This window comes from Rattus rattus, chromosome 5, assembly GCF_011064425.1.
Source record: "Rattus rattus isolate New Zealand chromosome 5, Rrattus_CSIRO_v1, whole genome shotgun sequence".
Lineage (NCBI taxonomy): Eukaryota > Metazoa > Chordata > Mammalia > Rodentia > Muridae > Rattus > Rattus rattus.
In genome coordinates this window covers 49,346,486-49,361,812 of record NC_046158.1, presented here as the reverse complement: position 1 = coordinate 49,361,812, position 15,327 = coordinate 49,346,486, and the positions used below count along the sequence as shown (strand labels likewise).

At 46.5% G+C, this 15,327-nt stretch overlaps 1 protein-coding gene across 2 annotated transcripts in view; it reads right to left on the bottom strand.

Annotated features, from left to right (window-relative positions):
• The window catches only part of Rapgef4 (Rap guanine nucleotide exchange factor 4), a 287,989-nt gene that overhangs the window by 207,412 nt on the left and 65,250 nt on the right, over positions 1-15,327 (bottom strand). For both annotated transcript variants that reach the window (XM_032903483.1, XM_032903485.1), the window contains exon 4: positions 4,317-4,463. In XM_032903483.1, the coding sequence (XP_032759374.1) occupies positions 4,317-4,463 (147 nt within the window). The remainder of the gene's footprint in view (positions 1-4,316; positions 4,464-15,327) is intronic.

Below are 15,327 nucleotides of genomic sequence, written 5' to 3'. Positions count from 1 at the left end.
TGATTAACAGGCTGCTACACGAGAGGCTTATTGAATTCTCACTTCAGATGCTTTAAACACTGCCTGAACACCTCGCTCGCACCCTGCGCCTCGTTACGTGAACAGGCAACTGGAAAGAAGCCCCTAACTGGGTTCTCTTGGTACGAGTTTCCAGTCTGCCACCTATGAAAGAAGTCAGGATGAAAACATTCCTGCCTTTCTGCTCTGAAGAGCTCTCTGAATCTTGTCCCCACCACAGGCTAGAGAGATCAGAAGTCAGGCTCTCAAGTTACAGACGAGTGGTAGTGCACAGAGCTGGGGGGAAGGTATAGAGCAGCCATGATAGCCTTCAGGTCAGTGCCCTCATTTAAGAATGTATCCCTTTTTGGTCCAGGAGTGGTATAGCTGGGTCTTGAGGTAGAACTATTGCCAGTTTTCTGAGAAAACAACAAATTGATTTCCAGATAAGTTTGTACTCCCGCCAGCAATGGAGGGGTGTTTCCCTTACTTCACATTCTCACCAGCATGTACTGTCTCTTGAGTTGTTGATCTTAGCCATTCGGATGTGTGTAAAATGGAACCTCCTGGTTGTTTGGATTTGCATTTCCCTGATCACTAAGGACTTTGAACATTTCTTTAAGTGCTTCTCGGCCATTCAAGATTCCTCTGTTGAGAATTCTCTATTTAGATCTGTGCCCATTTTTAACTTGGCAAGGACTCTTGTTCAACTATGTCCATAGGAGATCTAGTCACAATAGCTAGAAACTGGACACAACCCAGATGTCCCTCAACTGAAGAGTGGATAAAGAAAATGCGGTTCATCTTGAGTGAGGTAACCCAGTCCCAAAAGCACATGTCTGTTATGTACTCACTTATAAGTAGACAGTAGCCATAAAATACAGGTACAATGTTATACTCCACAGACACAAAGAAGCTAAACAAGAAGGAAGGTCCAAGCAAGGAAGCTTGAATTCCACTTAGCAGGGGGAAATAACACAGTCATAAGAGGCAGATGGAGGGAAGGAACTGGGAGGGAGGGGTATGGGGAAAGGAATCGGGGTTCAGGATCAGATGTGAGGAAGGACAGGAGAGATGGCTAGATGGCCATGAAAATCTTCAACTGACAGGGGTGAGGAGGTTGTGGGCATCACTAGGACCAGACCAAGACCTGGGATAAAGGAGGCACCCAAGAATCAATGGGGGTGACCTTAGCTGTGACTCACTACACTGGGGATATGGAACCTGAAGAGGCCACCTCCTGTAACCAAACAGGAACCCCAGTAGAGAGATAGAGACACCAGCCCACCCACAAAACTTTGAGCTCCAAATTTATCCTGTCTACAAGTGATGTAGGGCGTGGGGCAGAGACTGAGGGAATGGCCAACCAATAACCAGCCCAACTTGAGGCCCATCCCATAGGCAAGCACCAATCACTAACACTATTAATGATACAACATTGATCAGGAACATGCTGATCTCTGAGAGGCTCTACCCAGCAGCTGACTCAGATGGATACAGAGCCCCCACAGCCAAACACTTGGATGGAGCTTGGGGACTCCAAGCTGTGGAAGAATGGAAGAAAGGATTGTGGGCCCCGAAGGGGATAGGAACTCCACGGGAAGACCAACAGAGTCAACTAACCTGAATCCTTGGGACTCTCAGAGACTGAACCACCAACCAAAGATCACATATGGCCTCCCCGGTCATATGTAGCAGATGTGCAACTTGGTCTTCATGTAGGTCCTGAACAACTGGAGGGGGTCTTTCCCAAAAGCTGTTGCCTACAAATGTGATATGTTCTTCTAGCCGGGCTGCCTTGTCTGGACCCAGTGGGAGAAGAAGTGCCTAGCCTCTCAGAGACTTGAAGTGCCAGGGATACCCAGGGGGACCCCAACAGCTCAGAGGAGAAGGGGAGGGGAAAGGATTGTGGGAGGGTGTGACTGGGAGAAAGACAGTGAGTAGGATATAAAGTGAAAAGCAAAAAGTAATAATAATAAATTAAATTTTTAAAAAATCATCCCTACGAGGAATACCGACGGGAATCAGCCTTGAGATATGTAGATGTAAGCTATCCAAGAGATAGAAGCATCACCAACAGAAGACAGTCATTACGAGCCTCCTGCTGCATTCATCAGAATTTTCTGGCAATCAAATAACACGTTTGACTTGACTGAATTAAACTTTTAGCCCTAGCATCTCTTTATAGAAAGCCTGGGTAGAAGCATCAGCAGAGACGATGTGTGAGAACAGTAGGACAAATCCCAGGGGAGAGATTTAGAGAAGCCAATGAAAGGAGAGGTGGAAACAAAGAAGGGGGTGGAAAGAGAAGGAGAGAGAGAGAGAGAGAGAGAGAGAGAGAGAGAGAGAGAGAGAGAGAGAGATGCAGAGAAAGCTAAGCAGGACAGGTTTATTAGAACAGTCGAGTATAGTATGTGTTTTGTTTTATTTTCTCCTGAGCCTGTTTTTTGGTTTTTTGGGTTTGGGGGGGCGGGGGGAGGAGCACATCTATAAAACATATATTTGGAACAACTGGGGAACCATGACATTAAGGTAATACTAGGTACTACTATTTAAATAGTAGGCACAAAATAGTATTGTGGGTTGTAGTAGCAGGACACTAATTTCCTTGAGATACAAATTGAATACTCAGGATGAAGTGATCTGCTGTCTTGTTAACATTAACGAGGCTCAGAAGAAAAGCAAGATGGAGCGAACGCAGCTGCGCAGTAACTGCCGGACTACGTATCCAGAAGCAAGGGCTCATTGTATTATTATTTTGTTCTAATGTTTGTAGGCAGCAACTTCTCAAGACCTTCCTTCAGAGCACTGCAGGCTCCTAACTGATGTCTTTCTGTGTTTTCCCCAAAGCTCCCCTATCAGGCTGATAAATGACTGGCCATGGGCGGACAGAGTGGCTACAGCGGCACATGGTACCTTTAGGAATGGCTTCCTTTCTTAAGTCGGTTTCCCAAATTCTCATTATGAAAGAGACATTTAAAATGAAAGACAACCCCCCAACCTCCCAATCCCTGTGCCCCAAAAGGCCTATTTGCCTCAAGCCCGGCTCCTTCTGATTGACAGAACGTCTTTGCCCACACACCCCACATAAAATGACTTTCACTTTTCCTTTCTTAAAAAAAAAAAAAAAAAAAAAAAAACGAGCTTTGTCTCTGAACTTTACAGAGCGGCTGGAGCTCTTTAATATTTTCTAAGAGAAACATTTCAAACAAGCAACCCCACAATTTATCCACGGCCGCCAAGAATAAAAGTAACGGGCCTCACCAGCGAGGCCTTCCAAAGCGCTGCCTGACTCTTACGGCAGAGCGTCACCGTTCATTCACCGGCAGGCTAGCTCCCACAACGCATCCGTCATTTGTTTGGCTCTGGAGGAAACTATTTGATTACACAAAATTCTTTTTTAGATCAAGTTCGAAATCTTAGCCACACTGGAACAAGGTGGCGAACGAAGCCTGCCGACTCGATGGGCTAACTCCTAGACATACTGAGCCAGGGACAAAGACAAGGAGCCACCACAGGTTAAAATCCAAAGCTGGAGGAGCTGCAAAAGAAGGGGAACATAAAAGATTCGAGGCCCGGCCGGGCCTTTATGAGAGCTCTCTCTGCCGTGGACTGCATATACGATGATGTATTCCCACACTTCCTGTAAATGAGCGCTGCGCCCCAAGGGATGCTGGGAAGCATCAGTAAATGCAAACGCCAACAAGACCAGCGGCATCCGTCTACTGCTGTGCCACCTTTGCGTTTTGAAGTTGGCAAGTAACCAGACATCTTTACGGCCCCCCATTTTCCATACCTTATTATAGAGCACATCATTTTTAAAAGCATTTAAATGAGCCAGATGTTAACCCCATTCATTCCACTTTCTCGGGGAATGTGTCAATAATGATTTTTAAAATGCAAAAGAAAATGTCAAAGTATTTTGTTCCCTGGTTAAGAATACATCTGTGGAATAGGAAAGAGAAAATTCATAGAACACTCTATGGTCATTCAGGAAATAATTATAAGGTATGTCAAGCCACAGAAAATCGAGCAAGCGATAAATTAGCAACAACAACAAAAAAAGTGGATGTCTTATGTCAAAATGGCTTCTTCACTCACTCATTTCAAAAACAAGTTTTGAAAATTAAATTCCATCCACCAGCTCAGAAAAGCACACATTCAGGCTTAACTGTTACTCCATTATCCCCAGGCGGTTCTCTCTCTCTCTCTCTCTCTCTCTCTCTCTCTCTCTCTCTCTCTCTCTCTCTCTCTCTCTCTCTCTCTCTCTCCCCTACCCCCCCAACCTGCATGAATTGACAGGAAGCCTTGGGACTCACCTCCCATAGTGCCTTAAAGTCTTCCTGCTCGATACGGAGGAGCTCACTGTTTTCTCTGGTAACGATGGTTGCATGACGAGGTGTGTTGTCGAGAATGGACTCTCCAAAGGCTGTCCCAATTCCCAGGGTACAGATGGTCACCGCATCCTGAGAACACCCCCGCAAAAAACATCATTAGAAAATTAAATGTGCAATGGGTCAGAGAACTGACTTTTATCTAAATTGAAGTATAATTTGTGTGAAAATAAATACCCAATTTCATTATGTGGGTCCACACATTTTGGCAAATGTACGCATTGGTATAAATGGATCAAGTCTTACACCCTATCTTTTACCCCTAAAGTTTCTCTGTATCCCCTATCCAGTAAAGACCCTCCCATCAGAGAGAATCAGTGCACCAATTTCCATCCCCAGAAGGATGTTTTGCCTGTTAGGGAATGTTACATAGAAAGAGACAGGAGGTAGGTTCTAATCTGTGTTTGGCTTTTTTGGACCAATACAATATCTCTGAGTGGCCCATGTTCTCACACAGATCGGTAGGTGTTTTTCCTCCCGGAGGTAAGTAGGTTTGCATTCTGTGGCCATGTTACCGTTTGTTCATTGGTTCTCTCATCCTGGGACCACTAGGATGTTTCCAGATACTCTGGATAATACTAATAACAGTAATCTTACCTTATTCTAAAACTACTAGCTGCTTTAAGAAGAAGAAAGACATTTACTAAAAAGGAACTGTCTTTTTAGTGAGAAGGAACGATCACAATATTCAGGACATTGGAACAGGGCTGCTACTGGATCTGGAAAACTGTAGGGCAGAGCAGTGAGTTCCCAGAGACCTCAGTTCAGGCATTAAGAAAACTGTTGAGCCTGACTCTAAGTCTTTCTGACTAGAGATGCCAAGCTTTTTGTACCATGCTGCCTCCTGCAGCCACAACAGGGGAAAAACATCACTGGAGGAAGCACTGAGAAGCTGCTTACAAGTTGTGATCAAGAAAGTTGCTAAAGCAGCAGTAAAAACCAACTTCTCTCTACACGCAACGCTGGCGAGAATGTTTGAAGTCTAACTACTTTCAAACAAAGTAAATAACCACTCCGATCACCTGTCGATTAATTCTACAGGCACTGTAAACTGAGGAACCATACCAGGGCGACCCCCGGTTACAAGGCACACTTTCCCTTTCATGCATCCGATACCCAATCGCTGGTAAATGTTATTAAGATCCAGTTAGTGACTCTGCAATCACATTACTGAGATGAATGAGCCCAAGAATCCAGCTCCTTGAACCACGGCAAATTGCTTCTGCAAAGATATTACCCTCTAAAATTATGTTCAGGAAAATAAAAATCAATAATATTTTAGAAAAGAAAAAAAAGATCCGGGGGAAATCTAAGAACATCCATGGATAAATTCCCCAGAGGGACATCCGCAAACAAATTCATTTGAAAAGCATACCCGGAACTGAAGTTACCAGTACTTGGGAACTTGGTGAACAACTTTCCAATTCTGGTAGAAATAGGAGATGGGTTGTAACAAACCACAGGCTTCCACTGGTTCCCTAAAGCAGAGGGCTCCCCAAAGGATCTCACTAGAATACTGCGCCCTCCTGTCAGCTTAACTTCAGAACCAATTCTTTTGCCTAATGCATACTTTCCAGGGTTGAGACTTCGTTCTGTTTAGAAACCTAGACAGGGTTTCTCTAGGTAACCCTGCCTGCCCTGGAACTCCCTCTGTAGACCAGGCTGGCCTCTACCACAGAGATCTACCTGCCTCTGGCTTCCGATTGCTGGGATTAAAGGTGTGTGTCACCACCTCCTGACACTATTGAGACCTCGTAATACTCATGAGGGACCCTTCATGAGGATGCGGCAAGAGGGCTGGGAAGACCTCGGTTATGTAAGAGCTAGCCGATGCTTGCAGATTAATCAGGCATCGTCCTCTCCCTTCCTAACTTGTGTTGCTTCTCACCACGAGGCACACAAACGCAGACCTGGTCATATCCAAACCTCGGTCATGGTGGCACTGCGACCTGCACTGCATGGAATAGTCAGTCCACCGTAACAGGCACCCAGCCACAGTCCGTTGCTCAAACATCCAGCTCCATCCCAAGGATCCGCACTGTCACCAGAAGTGAGTGTGTGATCCGTCCTTCCCAAGTCTTCTCCTCTGTGCTTGAACCAGTCACATTTAAAGACAAGAAGTCATACCTGGCGATACCCAGCAATACGGCACTTGCCTGGCATACACGAGTTCCTGGGTTTGACCCAGTACCTCATCCAAACCAACACATGTTCTCGTCTTGAAATTCAGGCTGGAAACCTCTCCTCCTTGTCAGAATGTTTTGTTTTGTTTTGTTTTGTTTTGTTTTTTTGGACAAATTTCCTCAGGACTTGGAATGGATCTGGGAGGTATTGGTTAGACAGAGATAATTGAACACAGGGAACTCAAAGGGATCGGAAGCTGCCCACACTTTCTAAAGGCTAACCGACATTGGAATTTGGGTTTCCTATGGGCTTGGGGAAAAAACTATCAAGTAAATCACATCAGAACTTTCTCCAAAGCATTGGGGTTAATATGTTGCTGAGTGTACAGGTTGAAAGGCAAGATAAATGTGGGTGGTTCTAGAAGAGGCAGTTTTCCTATATCCATACTACCATCTCTCTAGATCTCCACAGGTCAGAATTCAAAGCCTGAACCCGGTAACCTCTCTGCCTGTAACATGTCCGTCTCTACATGTGACATGACACTTCCTTAAAGCCTATGCACAGGTTACAGGTATGCTCATATCGTCATGTTGACTTCACGGGGACTCCTGAGAACAGTGTCCATCTATTCTGTTTGCCCGCAGATTGCTCACTAAGGTCAACTGAGGGGGGAGAGTGTTCTTGGTGCCATATAGAATGAAGGAAGCAGCCGGAAATGCCTGGGAACACGGAACAGTAGTGAGCAAATGCGATAGTCTGTATTAGCTTTGAGGACCTTTCAAATGAAAATTAAAGACTCAGACATGCGGAGGACTTCATGAAATGCAGGTGGGTTTACCCAGCCCTGCGGGAGCCTTGCCAGGTTCCCCACCCACTTTCCACTGTAGCTTTCTGTGCAGGTCCATACACACATGCAAGGTACACCGGGAGCATCCTCCCCTGGCCCAAGAAGGGAATGCGGGGCAAGCACCTTTAAGGTGCATCCTTCTACACAGAGGCAGGGCAGTGGCAGATGCCAGCAGCTTCCTTGCCCTTCTCTGGAGAGAGCCCAGCTTCCCACGGAGGAAACCTACTGATCAGTGCCCTTTTAAAAGAACGTTTTAATGAACTTATTTTCTGTTTTCTTATATAGGTTTTTGCCTCCATTTTTATCTGTAGTGTGCAGTGCCCTTGGAGGCCAGAAGGTGGCATAGGATCCCTTGAGGCCAGACATCTGCACAGATGTTCGTGGAATGCTGTGCCATGACTCAACACAGTTTTGATCGTGGTATCTCTTTGGCCCATCAAAATTGATACTGTGTTCTTTGAACAAAGCAGGACTAGAAACAAATGCTTAGCCACTCCTGGATGTTCCTGTTGACGACAGAGGTTGAGTAAAATGCCTGGACTCAGAACGGGCTCAGATTCCCCACTCTTAAAGATTGTGGAATATGGGCTGGAGAGATGGCTCAGCGGTTAAGAGCACCCGACTACTCTTCCAGAGGTCCTGAGTTCAATTTCCAGCAACCACATGGTGGCTCACAACCATCTGTAAAGAGATTCGATGCCCTCTTCTGGTGTATCTGAAGACAGCTACAGTGTACTTATATATAATAAATGAATAAATCTTTTAAAAAAAGATTGTGGAATATTTGTATAATATCTATTAGATAGACATGTATCACATATATGTATATACATAAAATTGGGAGATATTTTGCAGGAGGAACCTCACTCTAAACACAAAGTCACTTCCGTGTCATATTTCCTTACGCACGTTCTGAAAACAACTTCATGCAATATTCCAAACAAATCTGTACACACACTGAGCTGTGTTTTGTGTGTGTGTGTGTGTGTGTGTGTGCGCGCGCGCGCGCACACACACACACATGTGCATGGGGCGCACAATCGAGACGGGGCTTCTCACTGAGCCCAGCACTTGCCAATTGTCTAGGCTCCAGGGACCCACTTGCTGCCAACCCTCCCAGCTCCTATCACATTGGGCTACAGATGGTGTGGCCACGCCCGGGGTACTAGAGAGCTGGACATGGTCGTGGTGCTTCTCTGGCAGATTATTTTATCGACTGAGTCACCACTCCATACCCCGAACTGTGTCTGCACTACCTGTCATATAGGATTGGATGCAGAACGTTCCATTTCGAGCGCTCAGAAAGTTTCAGAATTGGAACAGTATAGGGTTTTTGAGGTTAGGAACGTTGTTACAGCGGTCCGCACTACCGTCGTCGTTATCTGCGTTTCAGAAGCTACACAGATTCAGACTCAAAGATGTTCAGTATCTTGTCCAAAATAGGCATAGGGAGAACAGAGACTAGAAACTAGTCAGTCCCTTTACCTAGCTACAGACTGCCTGTCCCTGCTGATTCTTATAAAAGCACACTGAAGCACCATCTGCAGCCCACGGGCTCTCTGGTAGTCATTCTGTAGGAGAGTTCCAAGTCAGCCTGTGCGGAGGTCCAGCTCCCCACTGGGCCCGCTTCCTGACTCCCCGTCTTACCTGGGCTATTAACACTTTGATAAAACACTATAACCCAAAGCAACTTGGGAAAAAAAGGCCCTTTTGCTCACAATGTCCACGTAACTGTTCATCATGGGAACCAATCCTGGCAGGAATTCACACAGGGCAGGAGCTTTGGCAGAGACCGTGGAGGGTGCGGCTTACTGGCTTGCTCTCCATGGCAAGCTCAGCCTTCTTCCTTATAGAACCCATGACCGACCGCCAGCCCTGGGGTGATCCCACTCAGAATGGTCTGGGTCCTCCCTCATGAATCACTAATAAAGAAAATGCCCTACAGGCTTGTCTGCAGCCCAAGCTTATGGAGGCATTTCCTGCAGAGTTCTTTCCTCTCGGTGACTGCAGCCTGTGTCCAGGTGACATTAAATCATTCCACACATTCCCTGCCCGTGTGTATACCTCGGTCTGTGTGTACCAGTCTCTAACCCTGCCTGAACCTTTGCCATGCAAATCTACAGCCACCTTACATACTGGTCCTAAACCAAAGGATGCCAACAAGCCTGTGGTGACAGCACAAAACAGCTAGAGAGATGGCGTTAGAGCACGGCTGCTCTTCCAGAGGTCCCGAGTTCAATTCCCAGCAACCACATGGTGGTTCATGACCATCTATCTATAAAGGGACTTCATGCTCTCTTCTGGCCTGCAGGTGTACCTGCAGATAAATCACTCATATATTAAATAAATAAATGTTTTTTAAAAGATTAATAGCAGAACACATTTTAACCACGTCTTTATTGGGGGGGGGTGGCAACCACGATACATACACCACAGTATGCCTGTTGAATTGGTTCTCTCTTTCTAGCATGTGGGGCTTCAGGACTTGAACTGAAGCCGTCGGGCTTGGTGGCAATCACCTTCACTGGCTGAGCCATCTTGCCAGAATTAAATAGATAAAAGTAACACCAGGAAAACAAACTATCATTCCGAGCTCAGTCACAATGCCACACGTGTATAGGTTTCCTCCACTTCTAAAAGCAAATTATACTTTTGCTGTTATTTAAACAACAGAGAGTCTCTATGGTCGTGTTGTATTAAGCCTCATCTAATGATGGCTTTCAACGCTTAAATTCCAAGTTTCTCTGTCCCCCCAGTCTGGATGTCAAGTGGTTTGAATGATCTGCAAAACACTTGAGCCCTCTGGGGGAGCTTGCATTCAAAGAAACCCTCCCAACAATCCCGCTGCAAATCAAAGAATCCTTTTGTACTGTGACTAATCACCCCTTAATTTATCTGCTTTGTGCATCTGCATTCTGGGGTCCTCACATCTTGAAGCGGGCGTTCTCACCAGTGCCATTTCACATGTGTTCATGTGCGCACTGCGAAATGGTGGTGGTGTTAAGAAGGCCAGGGTTACATGTCACAAGCAGTAAGACCGTGGTCCGTTGAAACGCAGCTTGCACAGATGTTCTGGGGGGGGAGGGGCATCAGAGTGACTTGATAGATACCACAGATGTGAGCTTTGTCTGTGATAAACCTGTGAAAATTCTAAAAATTATCCTGTAATTTCGAAGAGGTGTCAGATCTTAGGCAGATGTGGTGGTTCATGTGACTCATCCCAGCACTTGGGAGGCAGGGGTATGCGCATTTCTGAGTTTGAGGCCAGCCTGGTCTTCTATCCAGTAAGTTCCGGGCCAGCCAGGGCTATATAGTAAGACCTGGATTCAAAAAAGAAAGAAAGAAAGAAAGAAAGAAAGAAAGAAAGAAAGAAAGAAAGAAAGAAAGAAAGAAAGAGAGAGAGAGAGAGAGAGAGAGAGAGAAAGAAAGGAGAAGGAGAAGGAGAGAGGGGGGAGGAGGAAGAGGAGGAGGAGGAAAAGGAGGAGGAGGAAGAGGAGGAGGAAGAAGAGGAGGAGGAGGAAGAGGAGGAAGAGGAGGAGGAGGAGGAGGAGGAGAAGGAGGAGGCCCTTCTCCCCAAAAGGTTATCAGATCTGTTATTCGGGGTTCATTCATTTCTGTGTTAATGAGTCAAGAATTGATAATCTCATTTGTGTTAGGCTAACTTTAAGTGCATAGATAGACTCAAACATAAATTCTTACAAAGCAAATGTTTCTATAATGTTCATTTTCAGCCTACACTTGCCGCTAGGTTTCAAAGCTCTTGCATTTAGCTTTGTGAGCTTGAATTTGCTCCTGGAATTTATTGAGTCCTCTAAGCGCTTCTAAGTAATCAAATTGAATGGAACCCAATTTCAGAGTCTGTCAAGGCATCCAACTGTATGTGTGTCAAAAGGATTTACTGCCAAGCAGGAAGCCAAGATACTTCTAAGTCAAATGTGTTTTCTGGCAAGCGGCAATGACGAGCCCAGTTCCTTTTAGAGCATGTCCCTGGTACCCGCTTGTCGGGCAGCTGATGGACGTTAGGCAAGCTGACTGGGGCTGGCTTACAGAACATGGACTGGCACAGGCATTTCTAACCAGTGCAGAGAGCCTATCTGGCCAGCACTGTGTCACCTGGACAAAAAATACTTAACAACAAAGCTGAATGTAAGGTGAGTTGTGCAGAACGCTAAGTCAATTAAAAAATCTGTTCCTAATGAGTAGCTGGGTCACAGCCAGGAGTCAGGGATGCCGCCAAGTGCAGCTAGCCTGGCACCTTTTGAGTTTTCTGAGCTTCATAAAACTGTTCAGAAATGTGCTCAAGCAATGTCTGCCAAGAAAACGGTGATGTCACTGAAAGCAAAGTGAACAGAGCGAGCGGTCGAGTGAATCAGGGAGAAGAAGTGGGGAGGGTGAGGGAAGGAGGGAAAGACACTGGGGTGGGGGGAAGCTGTGCTTCAAATTGGATAAACAAAAATGCAACATACAAAATCATCTGTTGTAAAAGCAAAGGCAGGGAGGACTAAAGGTTTTCTATTTGACCTTAGAGAGAAAAACAGCAAGAGGTCTTTTTTTCTAAAATCAGAGTAAAAATCGCCAGATAATGGCACAATGACAGATGAGGGGGTGGGATGAAGTGAAGACCAAGGCCAAGTACAGCCCAGAATCTCTGCTTCAGGGAAATGGCTGAACAAAATGTATAAACTCCTGCAGTTTCAAGTACTGGGATGCGTTTCCTGGTTTTCATGTTCTAACACTGCCCTCTTGTGACCAATGCTGGCATTGCAGGAGCCAACAGATCTCCATTCTAGGCAACCGAGTTTTGATTAGTGACCAGGAAACACAGGACCCTGCTCACCCAAAGCTCACAGGGACCCTGCTCACCCAAAGCTTCGTACTAAGCACCTTATATGCATGGAGTCATTAATGCAGGACCCACTAGCCCCAGTTCACAGCGTATCCAAGTGCGTATAGTCTTAGCCAACCAAGCTGCCGGGTTTGTACCAAATAAAAATAACAGTGAGTAAGCATCAGTTACAGAGGTGCAGAGTCCTTTTTTTTTTTTTTTTTTTTTCGGAGCTGGGGACCGAACCCAGGCCTTGTGCTTGCTAGGCAAGCGCTCTACCTGTGAGCTAAATCCCCAACCCCGAGGTGCAGAGTCCTTAATGACATCATAAAACACTGTTCTCTCGTTTGAAACATGAAACTCTGTCAGTCTTTAGGAATTGGTGTGATTAGAAATTTCCCTTAGTTTAGGTGTTTCCAGATTAGCTGAAAAGTTTCTAAGATTTAGATATTTATTATACCACAAATTCTCCTCACCTATAAAATCTGCAGGGAAAAACAAGGTCGTGTACACACAACACACACACACACACACACACACACACACACACACACACGAGTTGGGTGCTGTTGTCTAATATAGTAAGTAGATATGCCTACCTAAGTTTTACCATCATCAGCATAATCCTCATACCACCATCATCCCTGTAACTATTATTGGTTTGTATTGTTGTAGGTTAGGATGTCCCTGGAGGTACAGACAAAGTGTCTCTGGGGAACTGGGGAGATCTCCTTAACATGATCCCTGCTGCCAAGTAGGATGAGTATGTATGCCGTGTTGGGGCTCTATGAGACATGGATGTGGCCTGTAGGTATGGCCCCTGTTGGTCAAAGTTCCATAAGACAGCAGAAAGAATGGCCAAGGCAGGATGGCCGTCTGAGGAGCTAGGAGCCGTGTCTCTGACGTGAGTGCACAGCGCAGAGAGCCTGGGTTGTGGTTGGTGGTGAGGAAGAACAGTAAGAATTAAAACGTGGAGACAGAGTGAGGGTTTGCCGGTCTCTACAAGCTCCTCGGCAAGGAGAGAAGCGGCTCCTGGTGTCCCAGAATTCTTAGGGCAAACATGGCTTCAAGGTAGCAGTATGGGAATGGGAACAAGGGCACCAGCTCCTTGGGGAAGGCCTCCAGGTTCAGGGACTCGGCTGCCTAGAAATTGAGGCTCCATAAGCAGGGTGTGGCTCTGGGGTCCATCAGGAGCAGGAAGAATGTAAAACTGCTTGAGAAAGGAGCTATGCAGCTCCCAGCAGGATTTCTGTCATTTAAAGACAGAGCAATGTGGTCAGCAGCTGTCTCTACCTTTCCCTCCCTGCCGGCCACCCCCACGCTCACCAACTCTGGCTGCTAAGCTGACCAAGCCCTGTGCTGGGGAGTTAGCCATCCCTAAACTTGAAGCCCAGTGGGCCCCTACTTCACCACACAACACAGGCCTGAAGCTGACAGGCCCACTCACTCCCTGAAACATTGTCATACTGTTCTGCAATGTGCAGTCAGCGGCTCTCTTTACCGCAGTCTTAGGCATCAGTGATGCAGTGGACAATAATGAATGATTATTGGCCCTAGCTCCCCTGGACACCGGGGAGATGCCTTTGGACACCCCTAAAGGACACACATGTTGACGAACTCTGATGATGGCTATGCAGGGTGACAGGGCATCCCAGTGGCCTTAGCTCTTCAGCTTCCCGCTCTGTCATCCTAAGGAGACCATAACTTCTCTGTGGACAGTCATGACACAGCACACACGGGCCAACCTATGGGTGGGCTTGAGCCACTGTTGGGACAGGCTTTGTGAACAATGAGGGTTCCTACCGCTTGTGTGGGGGACGTTACCAGTGAAAGGCGATTATAATTCTTCAAGCCCCACCCTGTAGAAGTCAGAGCGCTAGTTGTAGGTAGGCAGCTTAGAATCTTCTAAGCAAGTGCTAGTGTGCTGGGCCTCCCAGCTTGGCGGCATCCTGGAAGCCCACCCCTCGCTCTGGGCCCACTGTCCCCAGAACCTCAACCCCTGTCCTGCGCTTCTCTACAGATTCCCCAACTTCAGTGTGGGACAACAATGTTTCAGATAAGCAAAGAAACCTGGTCTTGTCGCTTCCCAGAGAATTGAGAATAGGAATACCTTGCCTTTATCAATTTTCTTTAAAAAAAAAAAAAAAAAGTATGCTGCATTTACTTTACTTAAAAAAAAAAAAAAAAAGAAAAGAAAAGAAAAGCGATTATATCCTAGGACCCAAAGAGTTTAAAAAAAAAAAAAAACCATACACACACACACACACACACACACACACACACACACACACACACACACACACACACAAGCATGCAGTGTTCCTAAGCTCCATTTAGAATGGTCAGAAGGTTATCGGAGTTTATGAGGCAAACAGAATATGAATATATGCATTCTTAACTCCCTATGGACACATAAAATAGGGTAACTTTTTCAGAAAAAAAAAGTATCGAAATAAAGGCAACACGTATCAAGTCAATACAACCCAATAAATGTGTAGGGTAAGAAACACTGTGTCAGTACCTGGGCCTGTCTCTTCAGGCGCACCACCACCCAGTCCTCCATGCGAGTCAGGATCCTCCCTTTCTCCCAGCTGCCCACACAACACACCAACATCCCTCCTAACAACCTCGCCTCCACCCTGTAACCTGCTGTCCTCAGTTTTCTTCCCTTGTCTATCCTGCTCCACCTTGGCTGTGCTGTGGAATGGAGGGTCGCACTGGTTCGACTCTACATCGCCAGAGCTAAGAGGAGGTCAAGAATGAGTGGGCCACTGTGTTGGGGAACACCTGGGGCTCTGAGCTGGTGTCACGGGCAGAAGACAGGCGAGAGGAGCCCCACAGGGAACTGCTTCTCCCCACAACTGTGATCCAGCTAGCCTCATTTCTATCCTTCCCTCTTCCCAGCCTTCGGGCACCCATTATGGTCAAGGACGGAAGCCCCAGAGTCACAAGGAACTGGCTGCCCCACTTGACCAGCATGAGCACATCAGTGGGATAAAATGAGTCTCATCAGAGCTCACAAGAGATCCCGAGGCATGCTCAGGGCGTGGCCACTGTGATGCTCGTAAGATGCTCAGTGCGCAGCCGCCTATAGGCGGCGCCCCAGCGCCAGAAGTCCTTCTTGGCTTTTTGCTCACTGT